The sequence below is a fragment of the Chiloscyllium plagiosum genome, unplaced genomic scaffold, assembly GCF_037043375.1.
Source record: "Chiloscyllium plagiosum isolate Xiang-an unplaced genomic scaffold, Cpla_swu_hap1 HiC_scaffold_9, whole genome shotgun sequence".
Classification (NCBI taxonomy): Eukaryota; Metazoa; Chordata; class Chondrichthyes; order Orectolobiformes; family Hemiscylliidae; genus Chiloscyllium; species Chiloscyllium plagiosum.
This window is the reverse complement of record NW_028270147.1, coordinates 58,716,030-58,729,687: the sequence shown is the minus strand read 5'-3', so window position 1 is coordinate 58,729,687 and position 13,658 is coordinate 58,716,030. Positions and strand designations below refer to the sequence as shown.

General features: G+C 41.9%; 1 protein-coding gene across 13 annotated transcripts in view; it reads left to right on the top strand.

Moving 5' to 3' along the window:
* lrrc7 (leucine rich repeat containing 7) overlaps positions 1–13,658 on the top strand; it is a 688,069-nt gene that overhangs the window by 375,828 nt on the left and 298,583 nt on the right. For all 13 annotated transcript variants that reach the window (XM_087990651.1, XM_087990652.1, XM_087990653.1 and 10 more), the window contains one exon: positions 9,279–9,335. In XM_087990651.1, coding sequence (XP_087846777.1) covers positions 9,279–9,335 — 57 coding nt within the window. The remainder of the gene's footprint in view (positions 1–9,278; positions 9,336–13,658) is intronic.

Genomic DNA, 13,658 nt, shown 5'->3' with positions numbered 1-13,658 from the left:
ACTTTGATACAAAATTATGGTCTCATTTTCAATTTTGCCCATTCCAACTGTGGCAATGCTCATTTTATTGGTCAGTATTCCCTTTTATTTTTCTAGCTTTCTGGCCTTGGAATTGCGCCATTCTGATAGGCTTACAACTTCTTTCCGGGGTGGGGGCGGGGATATTAACTTAGAGTCATAGACATGTACAGCACAGAAACAGACCCTTCCATTCAACTCATCAGTGTCAACCAGGTATTCTACATTAATCTAGATCTGTGGGACTGTGTTCAATAACGACTGAGATTGGTGAGGATTGGAAATAGTCTCTTTATTGAGCATCCACAGTGGCACAGTTCGAGGTGGCAGTGGAATCCAAAGTACAGTTTAACAGTAGCCTCTTTTATACAGTTTATATATATATATATTAATATTTTAGCATTATGGTGTCACATAGTTGTATCTATTGTACACAAGTTTGTGTGACACCTATCCTGGGGAAGCAGGAGATAACTTAAGCATTTGCTAAATGCTGGCTGTTACTCCTGATGGGATTAGAATATCTGTCTGGTTTGAGCTTGTATAATTAAGAAGTGTTGTCTTTTTTGATTTTGAAGTTAGTAATGTTAGTAGAAATACCAGACTTTTATGACCTAAATAAGTGAGAAATTACATGTGTACTAAATAAAAGTTATAGAGGATATTAAACTGATCTCTTGCAGCTGGGTCATAAGATTTTGTTTACTATTGCCTGGTTTTGACAGTTCTGATGCATTCATTCATGCATGTAGTTTCATAGAAATGCTGTTTTTTTGATAGGAAGTTTCTTCAACGGTGTACCAGCCCTATTTAATGGGTATTTTAAAAATTATCTGCTTATTAATACAAGACGGTAGACCTAAACAAAAGTTAGAAATATGTAGTACAGTGTTATAGAAATAGGTAGTGTAGAAGGAAATTTCAAAAATATAAAAATCAGCAGACTGCTGGTGGAGGAAGCTGTTTGATGTCCTGCAGTGTATTTGGGCCCTAAGAGATGATTACTAAGGGCTAATTAATATTATAATCATTCCATGGTTTTGAGTAGTTATGAAGACACTATGATGGGGATGGCATTGCTCTGAGTAGGTTACAGTTATTCAAGGGTAGTCTTTGATACAGAAACAGCTTTCAGCATGGGGCCAATTTAAGAATTGAAAGGTGTAAAGAAACAGTAATGGGTTGACAGCCTAGAAAGGGATGTTTAATTTAGTTTATGTTATAAGAGTAAAATATACTACAAAACACTGTTTTGTGAATGAATAGAAATGTGGTGTTGTAAACTTGTGCTTGTGAGTAAGTTAGTAAAGAGAATCATGATACAATATCTCTCATCCCATTTGCTCTCATTTGGCCCATATCCCTTTAAACCTTTTCTATTCATGAACCCATCCAGATGTCTTTTAAATGTTGTAATTGTACCAGCCTCCACCACATCTGGCAACTCATTCCATTCACACACCACTCTCTGCAATGAAAAAGTTACCCCTTAGGTCCCTTTTAAATCTTTCCCTTCTTATCTTGAAACCTACTGCTGGAGTTCCAACTTTCAATTGCATCTTGGCTGATTCCTGACTCAGAATTTCTCCATAACTCTGCCTACATGTGACTATTTATCTCTCACATAGGTTTTTCTGCACTTTGTACTTCTGGCACAGCTGCCCTTCACCTTAGAGCGCACCTACTAGCTGTTACAGCTTCCATGATCCTGTGCTTGACATTTCTTCTTAATCAGCCTGTTCAGGGGTCACTACTTCCTGTAAAGACTCCATTCTCCCAGTTCCTCTGTTTCTATCACATCTACTCTGATGAAGTTAAAAATCACACAACACCAGGTTATAGTCCAACAGGTTTAATTGGAAGCACGCTAGCTTTCGGAGCGACGCTCCTTCATCAGGTGATTGACTTCATCAGGAGTGTCGCTCCGAAAGCTAGTGTGCTTCCAATTAAACCTGTTGGACTATAACCTGGTGTTGTGTGATTTTTAACTTTGTACACCCCAGTCCAACACCGGCATCTCCGAACCATGACTATTCTGATGATGCCAGCTTCAACAAGGGGTGCCTCCGAAATGTCCATGTTCTTCCTCAATCGAGGATTCCACAGGACCATAGTTGACATGGCCTCAGCCGGGTCTGACCCAGTTCTCATACTTCAGCCCTTTCCCCCTTACTTCCTTTCCATAACAGTGATAAGATCCCCTTGTTCTTCCCTCCCAACTCACCAGTATCTAGAGGATCATTAGTCACCATTTCCACCCTCCAGCGGGATGCCATATTCACCTCTGCTCCCCTGTCAGCTTTCTGCAAGGACCATCCCCTCTGGGATACACTGATCCACTCCTCCTCCACTGTCAACACCCACATGTACAGCCCTATGGGACCTTCCCTGCAACTACAGGTGTAACACTTGCTCATTCACTTCCTCCCTCCTCAGTATCCTAGGGTCCATACACATCCCAGGTGAAGTAGCACTTTACCTGCACTTTATTCAATCTAGTCAACTGCATTCTTTGCTCATAATGTGGTCTCTCCTCTGAATTGGGGAAACATGCATAGACTATGTGACTGTTTTGCCGAACACCTGTGCTCTCTCTGCAAAAAAGACCCTGATGTTCCAGTTGCTTGCCACTTCAACACATCACCACGTGCCTTGGCCAACACCTCTGTCTCAGGCTTGCTGCAGCATTCCACGGAAACTGAGCAAAAGCTTGAAGATCAACATCTAATTTTCCACTCTACAGCCTTCTGGACTCAATATTGTTCAATAATTTTAGGATTTGAGGTACCTTTCCCCATGTCCTTATCCCAGCCCCTAATCACCAAGTATCAATTATCACATGGTCTGCTATTATGCATTACCCATTGTTAATCACTAATTATCCACTAATAACTATTCATTCTCCCAGGTTATCCCCTCCTTTGTTTGTCCAATTGTCCTTCCATCTTTGGGCTCTATCTCCACCTATTGTTGACTCCTTAAACCACTTCCCCTGCATACCCCGACTCACGCACGCATGCATGCACACATGCACACTCTGCATAAAAAACAACTTTTTCTGATTCAGTATGTGGATGTTCCTTCGAGAGAAGGAACAAAACTTGACCTACTGTTGGGAAATAAGGCAAGGCTGGTGACTGAGGTGTCAGTGGGGCAGCATTTTGGGGCCAGCGACCATAATTCTATTCGTTTTAAAATAGTGATGGAAAAGGATAGACCAGATCTAAGAGTTGAAGTTCTAACTTGGAGAAAGGCCAATTTTGACGGTATTAGGTAAGAACTTTCGAAAGCTGATTGGGGGCAGATGTTCACAGGTAAAGAAATGGCTGGAAAATGGGAAGCCTTCAGAAATGAGATAACGCAAATCCAGAGAAAGTATATTCCTGTTAGGGTGAAAGGAAAGGCTGATAGGTATAGGGAATGCTGGATAACTAAAAAAATTGAGTGTTTGGTTAAGAAAAAGAAGGAAGCATATGTCAGGAATAGACAGGATAGATCGAGTGAATCCTTCGAAGAGTATAAAGGAAGTAGGAGTATACTTCAGAGGGAACGCAGGAGGGCAAAACGGGGACATGAGATAGCTTTGGCAAATAGAATTAAGGGGAATCCAATGGGTTTTTACAAATACATTCAGGACAAAAGAGTAACTAGGGAGGGAATAGGGCCTCTCAAAGATCAGCAAGGTGGCCTTTGTGTGGAGCCGCAGAAAATTGGGGAGATACTAAGGTGAATTGGCCATGCTAAATTGTCCGTAGTGTTAGGTAAGGGGTAAATGTAGGGGTATGGGTGGTTTGCGCTTCGGCGGGTCGGTGTGGACTTGTTGGGCCGAAGGGCCTGTTTCCACACTGTAAAGTAATCTAATCTAATCTAATCTAAATGAGTATTTTGCATCAGCATTTACTGTGGAAAAGGACATGGAAGATATAGACTGTAAGGAAATAGATGGTGACATCTTGCAAAATGTCCATATTACAGAGGAGGAAGTGCTGGGTGTCTTGAAACGGGTAAAGGTGGATAAATCCCCAGGACCTGATCAGATGTATCCTAGAACTCTGTAAGAAGCTAGAGAAGTGATTGCTGGGCCTTTTGCTGAGATATTTGTATTATTGATAGTCACACGTGAGGTGCCGGAAGACTGGAGGTTGGCTAACGTGGCGTCATTGTTTAAGAAGGTTGGTAAGGACAACCAGGGAACTCTAGACCGGTGAGCCTGACCTCAGTGGTGGGCAAGTTGTTGGAGGGAATCCTGAGGGACAGGATGTACATGTATTTGGAAAGGCAAGGACTGATTCGAGGTAGTCAACATGGCTTTGTATATGGGAAATCATGTCTCACAAACTTGATTGAGCTTTTTGAAGAAGCAACAAAAAAGATTGATGAGGGCAGAGCAGTAGATGTGATCTATTTGGACTTCATTAAGGTGTTCGACAAGGTTCCCCATGGGAGACTGATTAGCACGGTTAGATCTCACGGAATACAGGGAGAACTAGACACTTGGATACAGAATGGGCTCAAAGGTAGAAGACAGAGGGTAGTGGTGGACGGTTGTTTTTCAGACTGGAGGCCTGTGACCAGTGGAGTGCCACAATGATCGATGCTGAGTCCACTACTTTTCATCATTTATATAAATGATTTGGATGTGAGCATAAGAGGTACAGTTAGTAAGTTTGCAGATTACACCAAAATTAGAGGTGTAGTGGACAGCGAAGAAGGTTACCTCAGATTACAACGGGTTCTTGATCAGATGGGCCAGTGGGCTGAGAAGTGGCAGATGGAGTTTAATTCCGATAAATGCGAGGTGCTGCATTTTGGGAAAGCAAATCTTAGCAAGATGTATACATTTAATGGTAGGTCCTCAGGAGTGTTGCTGAACAAAGAGACCTTGGAGTGCAGGTTCATAGCTCCTTGAAAGTGGAATCGCAGGTAGGTGGGATAGTGAAGAAGGCATTTGGTATACTTTCTTTTATTGGTCAAAGTATTGGGTACAGGAGTTGAGAGGTCATGGTGTGGCTGTACAGGACATTGGTTAGGCCACTGTTGGAATATTGCGTGCAATTCTGGTCTCCTTCCTTTCAGAAAGATGTTGTGAAACTTGAAAGGGTTCAGAAAAGATTTACAAGGATGTTGCCAGGGTTGGAGGATTTGAGCTATAGGGACAGGCTGAACAGGCTGAAGCTGTTTTCCCTGAAGCGTCGGAGGCTGAGGGGTGACTTTATAGAGGTTTACAAAATTATGAGGGGCATGGATAGGGTAAATAGACAAAGTCTTTTCTCTGGGGTCAGGGACTCCAGAACTCGAGGGCATAGGTTTAGGGTGAGAGGGGAAAGATATAAAAGAGACCTAAGGGGCAACGTTTTCACACAGAGTGTGGTACGTGTATGGAATGAGCTGGCAGAGGAAGTGATGGAGGCTGGTACAATTCCAACATTTAAGAGGCATTTGGATGGATATATGAATAGGAAGGGTTTGGAGGAATATGGGCCAGCTGCTGGCAGGTGGGACTAGATTAGATTGAGATATCTGGTTGGCATGGATGGGTTGGACTGAAGGGTCTGTTTCCATGCTCTACACCTCTATGACTCTATGGCTCTACCATCAGTTCGGAGGAAGGGTCACTGAACTCAAAACATTAACTTTGATACCTGTCTGAAGATGCTGCTAGACCTACTAAGCCTTACCAGCAATTTCTGTTTTTGTTTGGAGATGTTATGATGCATCTCTGCAGTAGATGGGAGTGGAACCTAGGTGTCCTGGCTCAGCTGCTGACTGACATACAAGTTAAACCAGTTGGATAATTGCACTTCCACTTTCGTAATCTCTATATCTGCCTCACCCATCGTCACACGCACTTATCTCTGACCATGGACCAAATCCAGAGATCATAGTGTAAGGCATGTAACTGCCTCCAAGAACAAAGTGTTCATGTAATATTCCCCACCTCTGTATGGTAGTAGTCAAACCCATGAACTGTGAATTGAAGATCCTGGAGCTGCAGACGTTTACTGCAGCTGTGATTACTATGGAACACGTGGGTGTGCTAGTAACCTACTTGGTGGATGCATTGCCATTGGCCAGAAGTAAAGACCAGTAAAACATGTGAATGGCACTTACTGGTCTGACATTTCTGTGTACTTAAAAATGGAGATCTAGTCCAACTGGTAACCTTATTTCCAAGGCAGACTGCACTTTTTGCTGGTCTTTCCCTCTAGGAGACCAGGTGTGTTGGTAATTAGCACAGCTGTTAATATCATCAGTATATGATTGAGGCAAGGTTTAATTCAATTAAACAGGCATTTGAATTGAATGCCACCTGCATGGGTTTCCCAGGAGGTTGACAAGCTCACCATCAAAATTAGATAAAATTAAATGTGCATTACTCTGAGCTTTTATTGATATCTGGATGTGCTTACAGCTGCCTTGTGAGTTCCCTGTGCTAAATATTTCCGAGTTCTGGTCAGCATAGAAGTTTTTAAGAAGTTTTCAGGTTTTGAAATAACAGCACCAGGTTTGAGGTCATGGATGCTTTAGACAATTACTATCCTTGGCAGAATACTGTGGGATCTCCAGGCTTATGGTAGTGGTGCAGAACAACAGTTAGGAGAACAGTGGAAAACTGGAGAGAAGAAAACCTCAAGTATCAAGGTCTGAAGAGGAGCTACCCATATGAGAGGTTCCAGAGAGTTCTTTACCCAGAGAGTGGTGGGGGCATGGAATGCGCTGCCTGTGGGAGTGGTAGAGTCAGAATCTTTGGTGACCTTTAAGCGGCAATTGGATAGGTACATGGATGGGTGCTTAAGCTAGGACAAATGTTCGGCACAACATCGTGGGCCGAAGGGCCTGTTCTGTGCTGTATTGTTCTATGTTCTATCTATGTTCTATGTTCCAAAGATAGAGATTTTGCTTCACAAATTCCCTACAGTGTGGAAACTTTCCTTCAGTCCAAAAAGTCCACACCAACCCTCCAAAGGGTAACTCACCCAGACCAATTCCCCTACCCTATCACTCTACATTTCCCCTGACTAATGCACCTAATCTACACATCCCTGAACACTATGGGCAATTTAGCATGGCCAATTCACCTAACCTGCACATGTTTGGATTGTGAGAGGAAACCCACACAGACATGAGGAGAATGGAAACTTCACACAGTCACCCGAGGCTGGAATCAAGCCCAGGTCCTTGGCACTGTGAGGCAGCAGTGCTAACTCCTGAGTCACCGTGCTACCCTGTTTCCTTGCTTATTTTTAGACTATTGTTTCTATAGACTTTAGGAGAAAGTGAAGACTGCTGATGCTAGAGAACAGAGTCAAGAGTGTGGTGCAGGAAAAGCACAGCAGGTCAGGCAGCATCCAAGGGGCAGGGGAATCAACGTTTCAGGCATAAGCCCTTCATCAGGAATTCCTGATGCAGTAATTAGAAGAACAGACATATGAGTTTGCCTCTGTGGTTTCTTCCCATAGATATAGGGCATTTATGATAATTCAATGCCCACCATATTAACTAGCAACTTTATCAACTTTAAGGAATTTTATTTAAGCATTTCCTGGAGTGTGCAATCATTAGGGAGGAGAAAGTGAGGACTGCAAATGCTGGAGATCAGAGCTGAAAAATGTGTTGCTGGAAAAGCGCAGCAGGTCAGGCAGCATCCAAGGAGCAGGAGAATCGACGATTCGGGCATAAGCCCTTCTTCAGGAATCATCAGAGGACTAGTGAACAATCATAATGCTTTTAAGCTTGTGACAAGTCAACATTACTGATTTATTTTTCAAGCAAACTGAATTAATAGCTGACCGATGGAAAACATGGGATGACCCTCTCAAATTCTTCTCATACCGCCTATCAATGAGAAGTGGGAGCCACAAAAACAAAACACCTATGACTAACCAAGTGCAACATTGAGTAAGCGATTGAAATTTTGAAGATGTGCTTCATGTGCCTTGATAAACTGTCTGTGTGGAGTTTGCACATTCTCCCCATGTCTGCGTGGGTTTCCTCCAGGTGCTCCGGTTTCCTCCCACAATCCAAAGATGTGCAGGTTAGGTGAATTGGCCATGCTAAATTGCTCACAGTGTTCAGGGATGTGTAGGTTAGGTGCATTAGTCAGGGGTAAATGTAAAGTAATAGGGTAGGGGAATGGGTCTGAGTGGTTACTCTTTGGAGAGTTGGTGTGGACTTGTTGGGCTGAAGGGCCTGTTTCCATATTAGAGGGATTCTATGATGATTCAATATTAACAGTACTTTTGTGCATCTGATATAATATGCAACAGAGAGGATTTGCATATGAAGAAGAGGTTCCCATCACAAACCTGCTCCCAGGGCTGCTCTTATAGGAAAATTAATTTGACAGGAGCAAATAACAAAATCTTCTATTGGTCCATTTTCATCAAGACTACTGTCTCACACACCTCCCCCTTTAGGCAAAATTATTCTTATATCATGTGTGCCCCATTTCAACAACCGCTCAATGATCATCATATTTAGTTTCTTCTTTATTTCTTCATTGGTGACAGAGTGTACGTCAGATGTATTTTCAATTATGTCACTAATAAGCTGTGAGCTTCCAGTTTCTCCATATTTGATGCAGATGTGTAATTTATCTCCAAAACATCTTTCTGTGCAACTAGGTTTTGCACACTTTCTGGTGGGTGACCTCTACGATGACACCCTCACTTGTGTTTTGTACTCTATAAATTTCAATCTAACAGACTTGTGAATGAATGCCACTTATCCAGTGATGGATGCTGCATGTTTAAGGATGACTGTGAAGCAGGTAAAATTGTGTAAGTATTTGCATATCATTTGCTGTGAGTATATTTGTATGGTGGGCATCTCTTTTAGTGTTCTTTGCTGTCCTGACCTGTTTCTTTGCCTTGTATTTATCTCAGAAGTCACACGACACCATGTTATCGTCCAATAGATTTATTTGAAATCACAAGCTTTCTGAGTGCTGCTCCTTCGCCAGGCGATCGAGTGCGAATTCACCACCTCAGCAAACTAAGTGCTTTTGAACTTTAGTCAATTTAATGTACAATACAAACAGTATTTTTAAACATGATCTACTTTTGATCCATACTTCCTCCTATCCAGCCAGTTTCCTTAGTTCAACTCTACTCAAATCAAGGTCAATTCAGTGAAGGGCAAGTAAACATAACCTGGCACTTGGAGCATATTATCAACTCAAAGTATTGGAATAATTGGAATGTAATAATTTGCTGATATTTCTTCGTACATTTTGACAATTTTGGTTTGTCTTTTTTTAGGCTCACCAAGCTTCGCATTCTAGAGCTGAGAGAAAATCATTTGAAAACTCTACCAAAGTAAGTTAACACTTACACAAAGTTTTTAACAATTGATTGCTAGCTGAATCTAGAGTACTGAAATAATCAAATTTATACTATGAATGTGAGTTCTAAATTTCAAGGAATGCCCTTACCTAATTGAGAATTGCAAACATCAAACATCTAAAAAGGTAACAATTTGAATCTGGTACATAAAGTTGTGGATAGTGCTAGTAACGAGCAGCCAAACTTAAAAATATTTTCTAATTTTCTTCTTTCCTATCATTTTATAAAGGCATATAATGGAATACAATTCCAATTATCCTGCTTGCTGTTCTCTAATATCTTATATGGTTATTATTCCTATCTAAATATAGACTACGGGTGGTAAAAACTGGGAAATACATATATATTTGTGTATGCATACTGTACATGGCTGAATTTTCTCATTTTGATTTAGTGTTTGATCAAGTGAGGCCTATGGTGTCCAGTCTGTATAGCTGTCAGCAACTTTGTCGAGAAATTTTCTATTCTTCACCTTTTTAAATATGCATTCAGGCACCACAGGGCTGTCCTCATGAAATTGGTTGGCAGAAAAGGTGCAAGTGCAGCTGGAACTTTTTGGCGTTGGCACCCTATTTAAAACCCAGCTACACACCACTTTGCATGCTACGAGGCAGCAACTGCCCTTTACACATTGTTATTATGAAGCCCACACCCAGACAAGCAGTTTAACTCCTTACTTTGCTGATGGGGATCTGGAGGTGCTGATAGATGGGTTATTGGATAGGAGGGCACTACCTTATCCTGCACTGACAAAGGAAGCCTCACCTTGAGACCTAGTCTCGGCCAAGAAAGCAGCCTGAAGAAAGCAGCCTGGATCAGTGCTGTGCCCCAGGGTGAAACAAAATGTGTAGCAGTGAAGAAAGAAGATTAATGATCTTATGTGCTCCTCAAGTGTAATTTCCACTATCTTCCCTCTGCTACCTAACTCTCTCAGGTCCATCACTCACTATAACTCTGCTATTGCACTCACATTTCACCAAGGCTCATGGACTACTGGCTCACTGTTGCATTGATCATATCTATTCAATAGCTCTCACTCATTTCATCCTCTCAAACTTTGAGCTCTCACTGTTTGCTGCGCTTCCTACTTACTCACTGGGGATACTTTATCATTTCTCCTGCATCACCACTAACTGCTTTGCCATCCATTTTCATCATACTCAATCCTCCTTTTCATCTCATTGCAGGAATAATCATCCCAAACTAGGTTGAAAGGTCAAAGACCAGCAGTAGAGAGAAGAGACGCAAGGCTCCCCCTGCTGTGTGAGACAAGCTGGCTGGAGAAGAGCAGAGCTGCTCACATATGCTGTGCTGTTCTCTCATTATAACAGTGCACAAACCCTTTCTCACACTTACATAACTCATTCCCTCCTATTTTATGCAGTTACTGGTGCATCCAACAAATCTTCACCCCGAAGAAGCAGTACCAGAAACTCTCAACTCCACCTTTACTTCTGAGGAAGAAGGCACAAAGCCCTCAGAGCGCACTGGCAAGATTTTCACCTGCACCTTACACTAGCTCAGAGACTTCCACCTCAGTGGATACCCTTTCTAGATTAGATTTGAGAGCACAACCTGGCAAGCACATCAGTGACATATCTCGGCAGTACCAGGCAGAGAATGAGCCCACAGAGTTGTCTATTAGAAACATTGTAAAAATGCACTGAAAGATTCAGAAATACCAGGCATATTTATCAGATGCAGTCAATAAACTGGATCAAAGGATGAAGGACTCTCCCAATGTTACCAGTACAAGGCTGGCTTCAGCATATCAGACAGTCATCTGCATGGACAAGGTTGGTGACCATTGTGAAAAATGAAGTCTAGTAGATTGCTTCAAGACTAAACTCTATGTGCAGGAATTATACTTACAACCACCTTGCGAATGAGCATCTGGAATCAGTGATGATTCAACACATCTCTAAAGGGAAATATTAATTCTATCCATTAGCTTTTCAAGGAGTATCCTGCCATTCAGGGTTTGATGATAGACATGGAAGAATGAAGTGGCAATGGCCTGGTGTCTGAGGGTAGTATGAGAGTCAATTAAACTAAGTATCAGTAATGACCCAATGTGTCTCCATCCCAGGGAGTTGGCTGCCAGATTCCTTTCAGGGCTTTGAGTTTATGTACAAAATTAAGAACCCCCAATGAGATTTCTTGCACCATGTCCTTTCTAAAGCAAGACCAGCTGAACCTGTAAGTTCAGCTACTTGCCACAGAATGGTAAATGTAATACTAATATGAAAATTCAAAGAAGAATGAATATCGAAATACAATGTTTTATTTCTTCTGCAATGAATGATGTGTCCCTAACACCCCTGTAGGTCTGATTTGGAGATGCCGGTGTTGGACTGGGGTGTACAAAGTTAAAAATCACACAACACCAGGTGATAGTCCAACAGGTTTAATTGGAAGCACTCTAGCTTTCGGAGCGACGCTCCTTCATCACCTGACGAAGGAGCGTCGCTCCGAAAGCTAGTGTGCTTCCAATTAAACCTGTTGGACTATAACCTGGTGTTGTGTGATTTTTAACTTTGTACACCCCTGTAGGTATTAGTGTATGCTAACAATGAATTTGGCAGCCCATTTAGCTGTCTGACCAAGTTGCCTTAATAAATAGTGATGCATGAAAAACACCCATATGCCACATTTGTGCTCTCAATTCTTATTTTGCTAGTAATGTAGTTGGACAGGTAAGTTTTGGCTATTTTGAAGTCCCTCCATTTTTGACTAGAAATGTTTTAATTAAACCATCCATTAACGTAGCATTGTTAGTTGATGGCTGATTTCATCAATGAAAAGTTTCCCTAGTCCCTGAAGCAAATGCGTTTTGTATAAATGTCACTGTTAGAATTTTAATCATCATCGAGTGGGAAAAGTTAAAAATAGAGATAGCAGAATTGACACAGTTCCGGTTATGACTTTGGCAAGTACACTCCACTGACAAACCCCATACACTTTCTGATGTGCGAATTTGAGAGAGATTGTGTGCATAAGAATCCCATCCTAGAGAAACTGTATCCCTGTACTAATAAGGCAATTTCACAGGGTGTACCAATAGCTTGTAATGCCTTGATCCGTATGACTCTGTACTACTCTAGCAGTATGTATACGCTTTTAATGATGCTTTGATTTTATTTCTTGAAATATTGGCACATCAGTTTTTTGACATGTAGCATTAATATCAAAGTTTTAATCAATTGAAAAATTCCTCTTGTAACTATTGAAATTCAGAATGCAGCAGATTGGGGAAACCTGAAACTAAATAGCATATTATGGATAATGGTACTCAACATCTTCATCAGGTTGGGAAAAATTTGATCTTTCCCAGTCACCTGGGGAAGATCATTCCTAAACCAGAGGAAGAAACTATTTCAAAGGAAAATATCTCTTTATAAAACTGAAGAGCAGGGTATAAGGTGTATGATGAAATTTTTATTAATTTGACAGTAACTACTTAATGGTCTCAACACTTCCTTGCTAAAATCTGTGACTGAACACATACTGTGCATTTACACATTTTGCTTCTTAAGCACTATGGAAATCTCCAGGCTTTGGTACTATACCTGTGAGACTTCCCGATTGACTGACCAGTTCAGACATTTTAGGAATTGTGTTTAAAGAGTTCAATTTACGTAACTCATGTTGTATTTTGTTTTGGACAAGATGTAAGCTGTTGCTATTTGCAACAAGTACAACTGATAAACTTTGAAGAGAGAACTAATGTCGTCACCCTAACCTGTTCTTTTCAATATCCTAAATTAAGTACTGTAATTCTAGCTTTCTTATGCTATCCTCATGATGATTTAAACTAGGAGAAAGTGAGGACTGCAGATGCGTTCATTCCTTATGGTTGGAGGGTTCCTAAACGGAAGATGAGGCGCCTTTCCTCCAGGCCACACCACCCTCCTCACTTCCCTCCAGGGCCCCAAGGGATCCTTCCATATCCATCACAAATCCACCTGCACCTCCACACACATAATTTACTGCATCCACTGCACCCGATGTGGCCTCCTATACATTGGGGAGACAGGCCGCCTACTTGCGGAACGTTTCAGAGAACACCTCTGGGACACCCATACCAACCAACCCAACCGCCCCGTGGCTGAACACTTTAACTCCCCCTCCCACTCCGCCAAGGACATGCAGGTCCTTGGCCTCCTCAATCACCAGACCATGGCAACACGACGCCTGGAGGAAGAGCGCCTCATCTTCCGCTTAGGAACCCTCCAACCACGAGGGATGAATGCAGATTTCTCCACATACCTCATTTCCCCTCCCCCCACCTTTTCT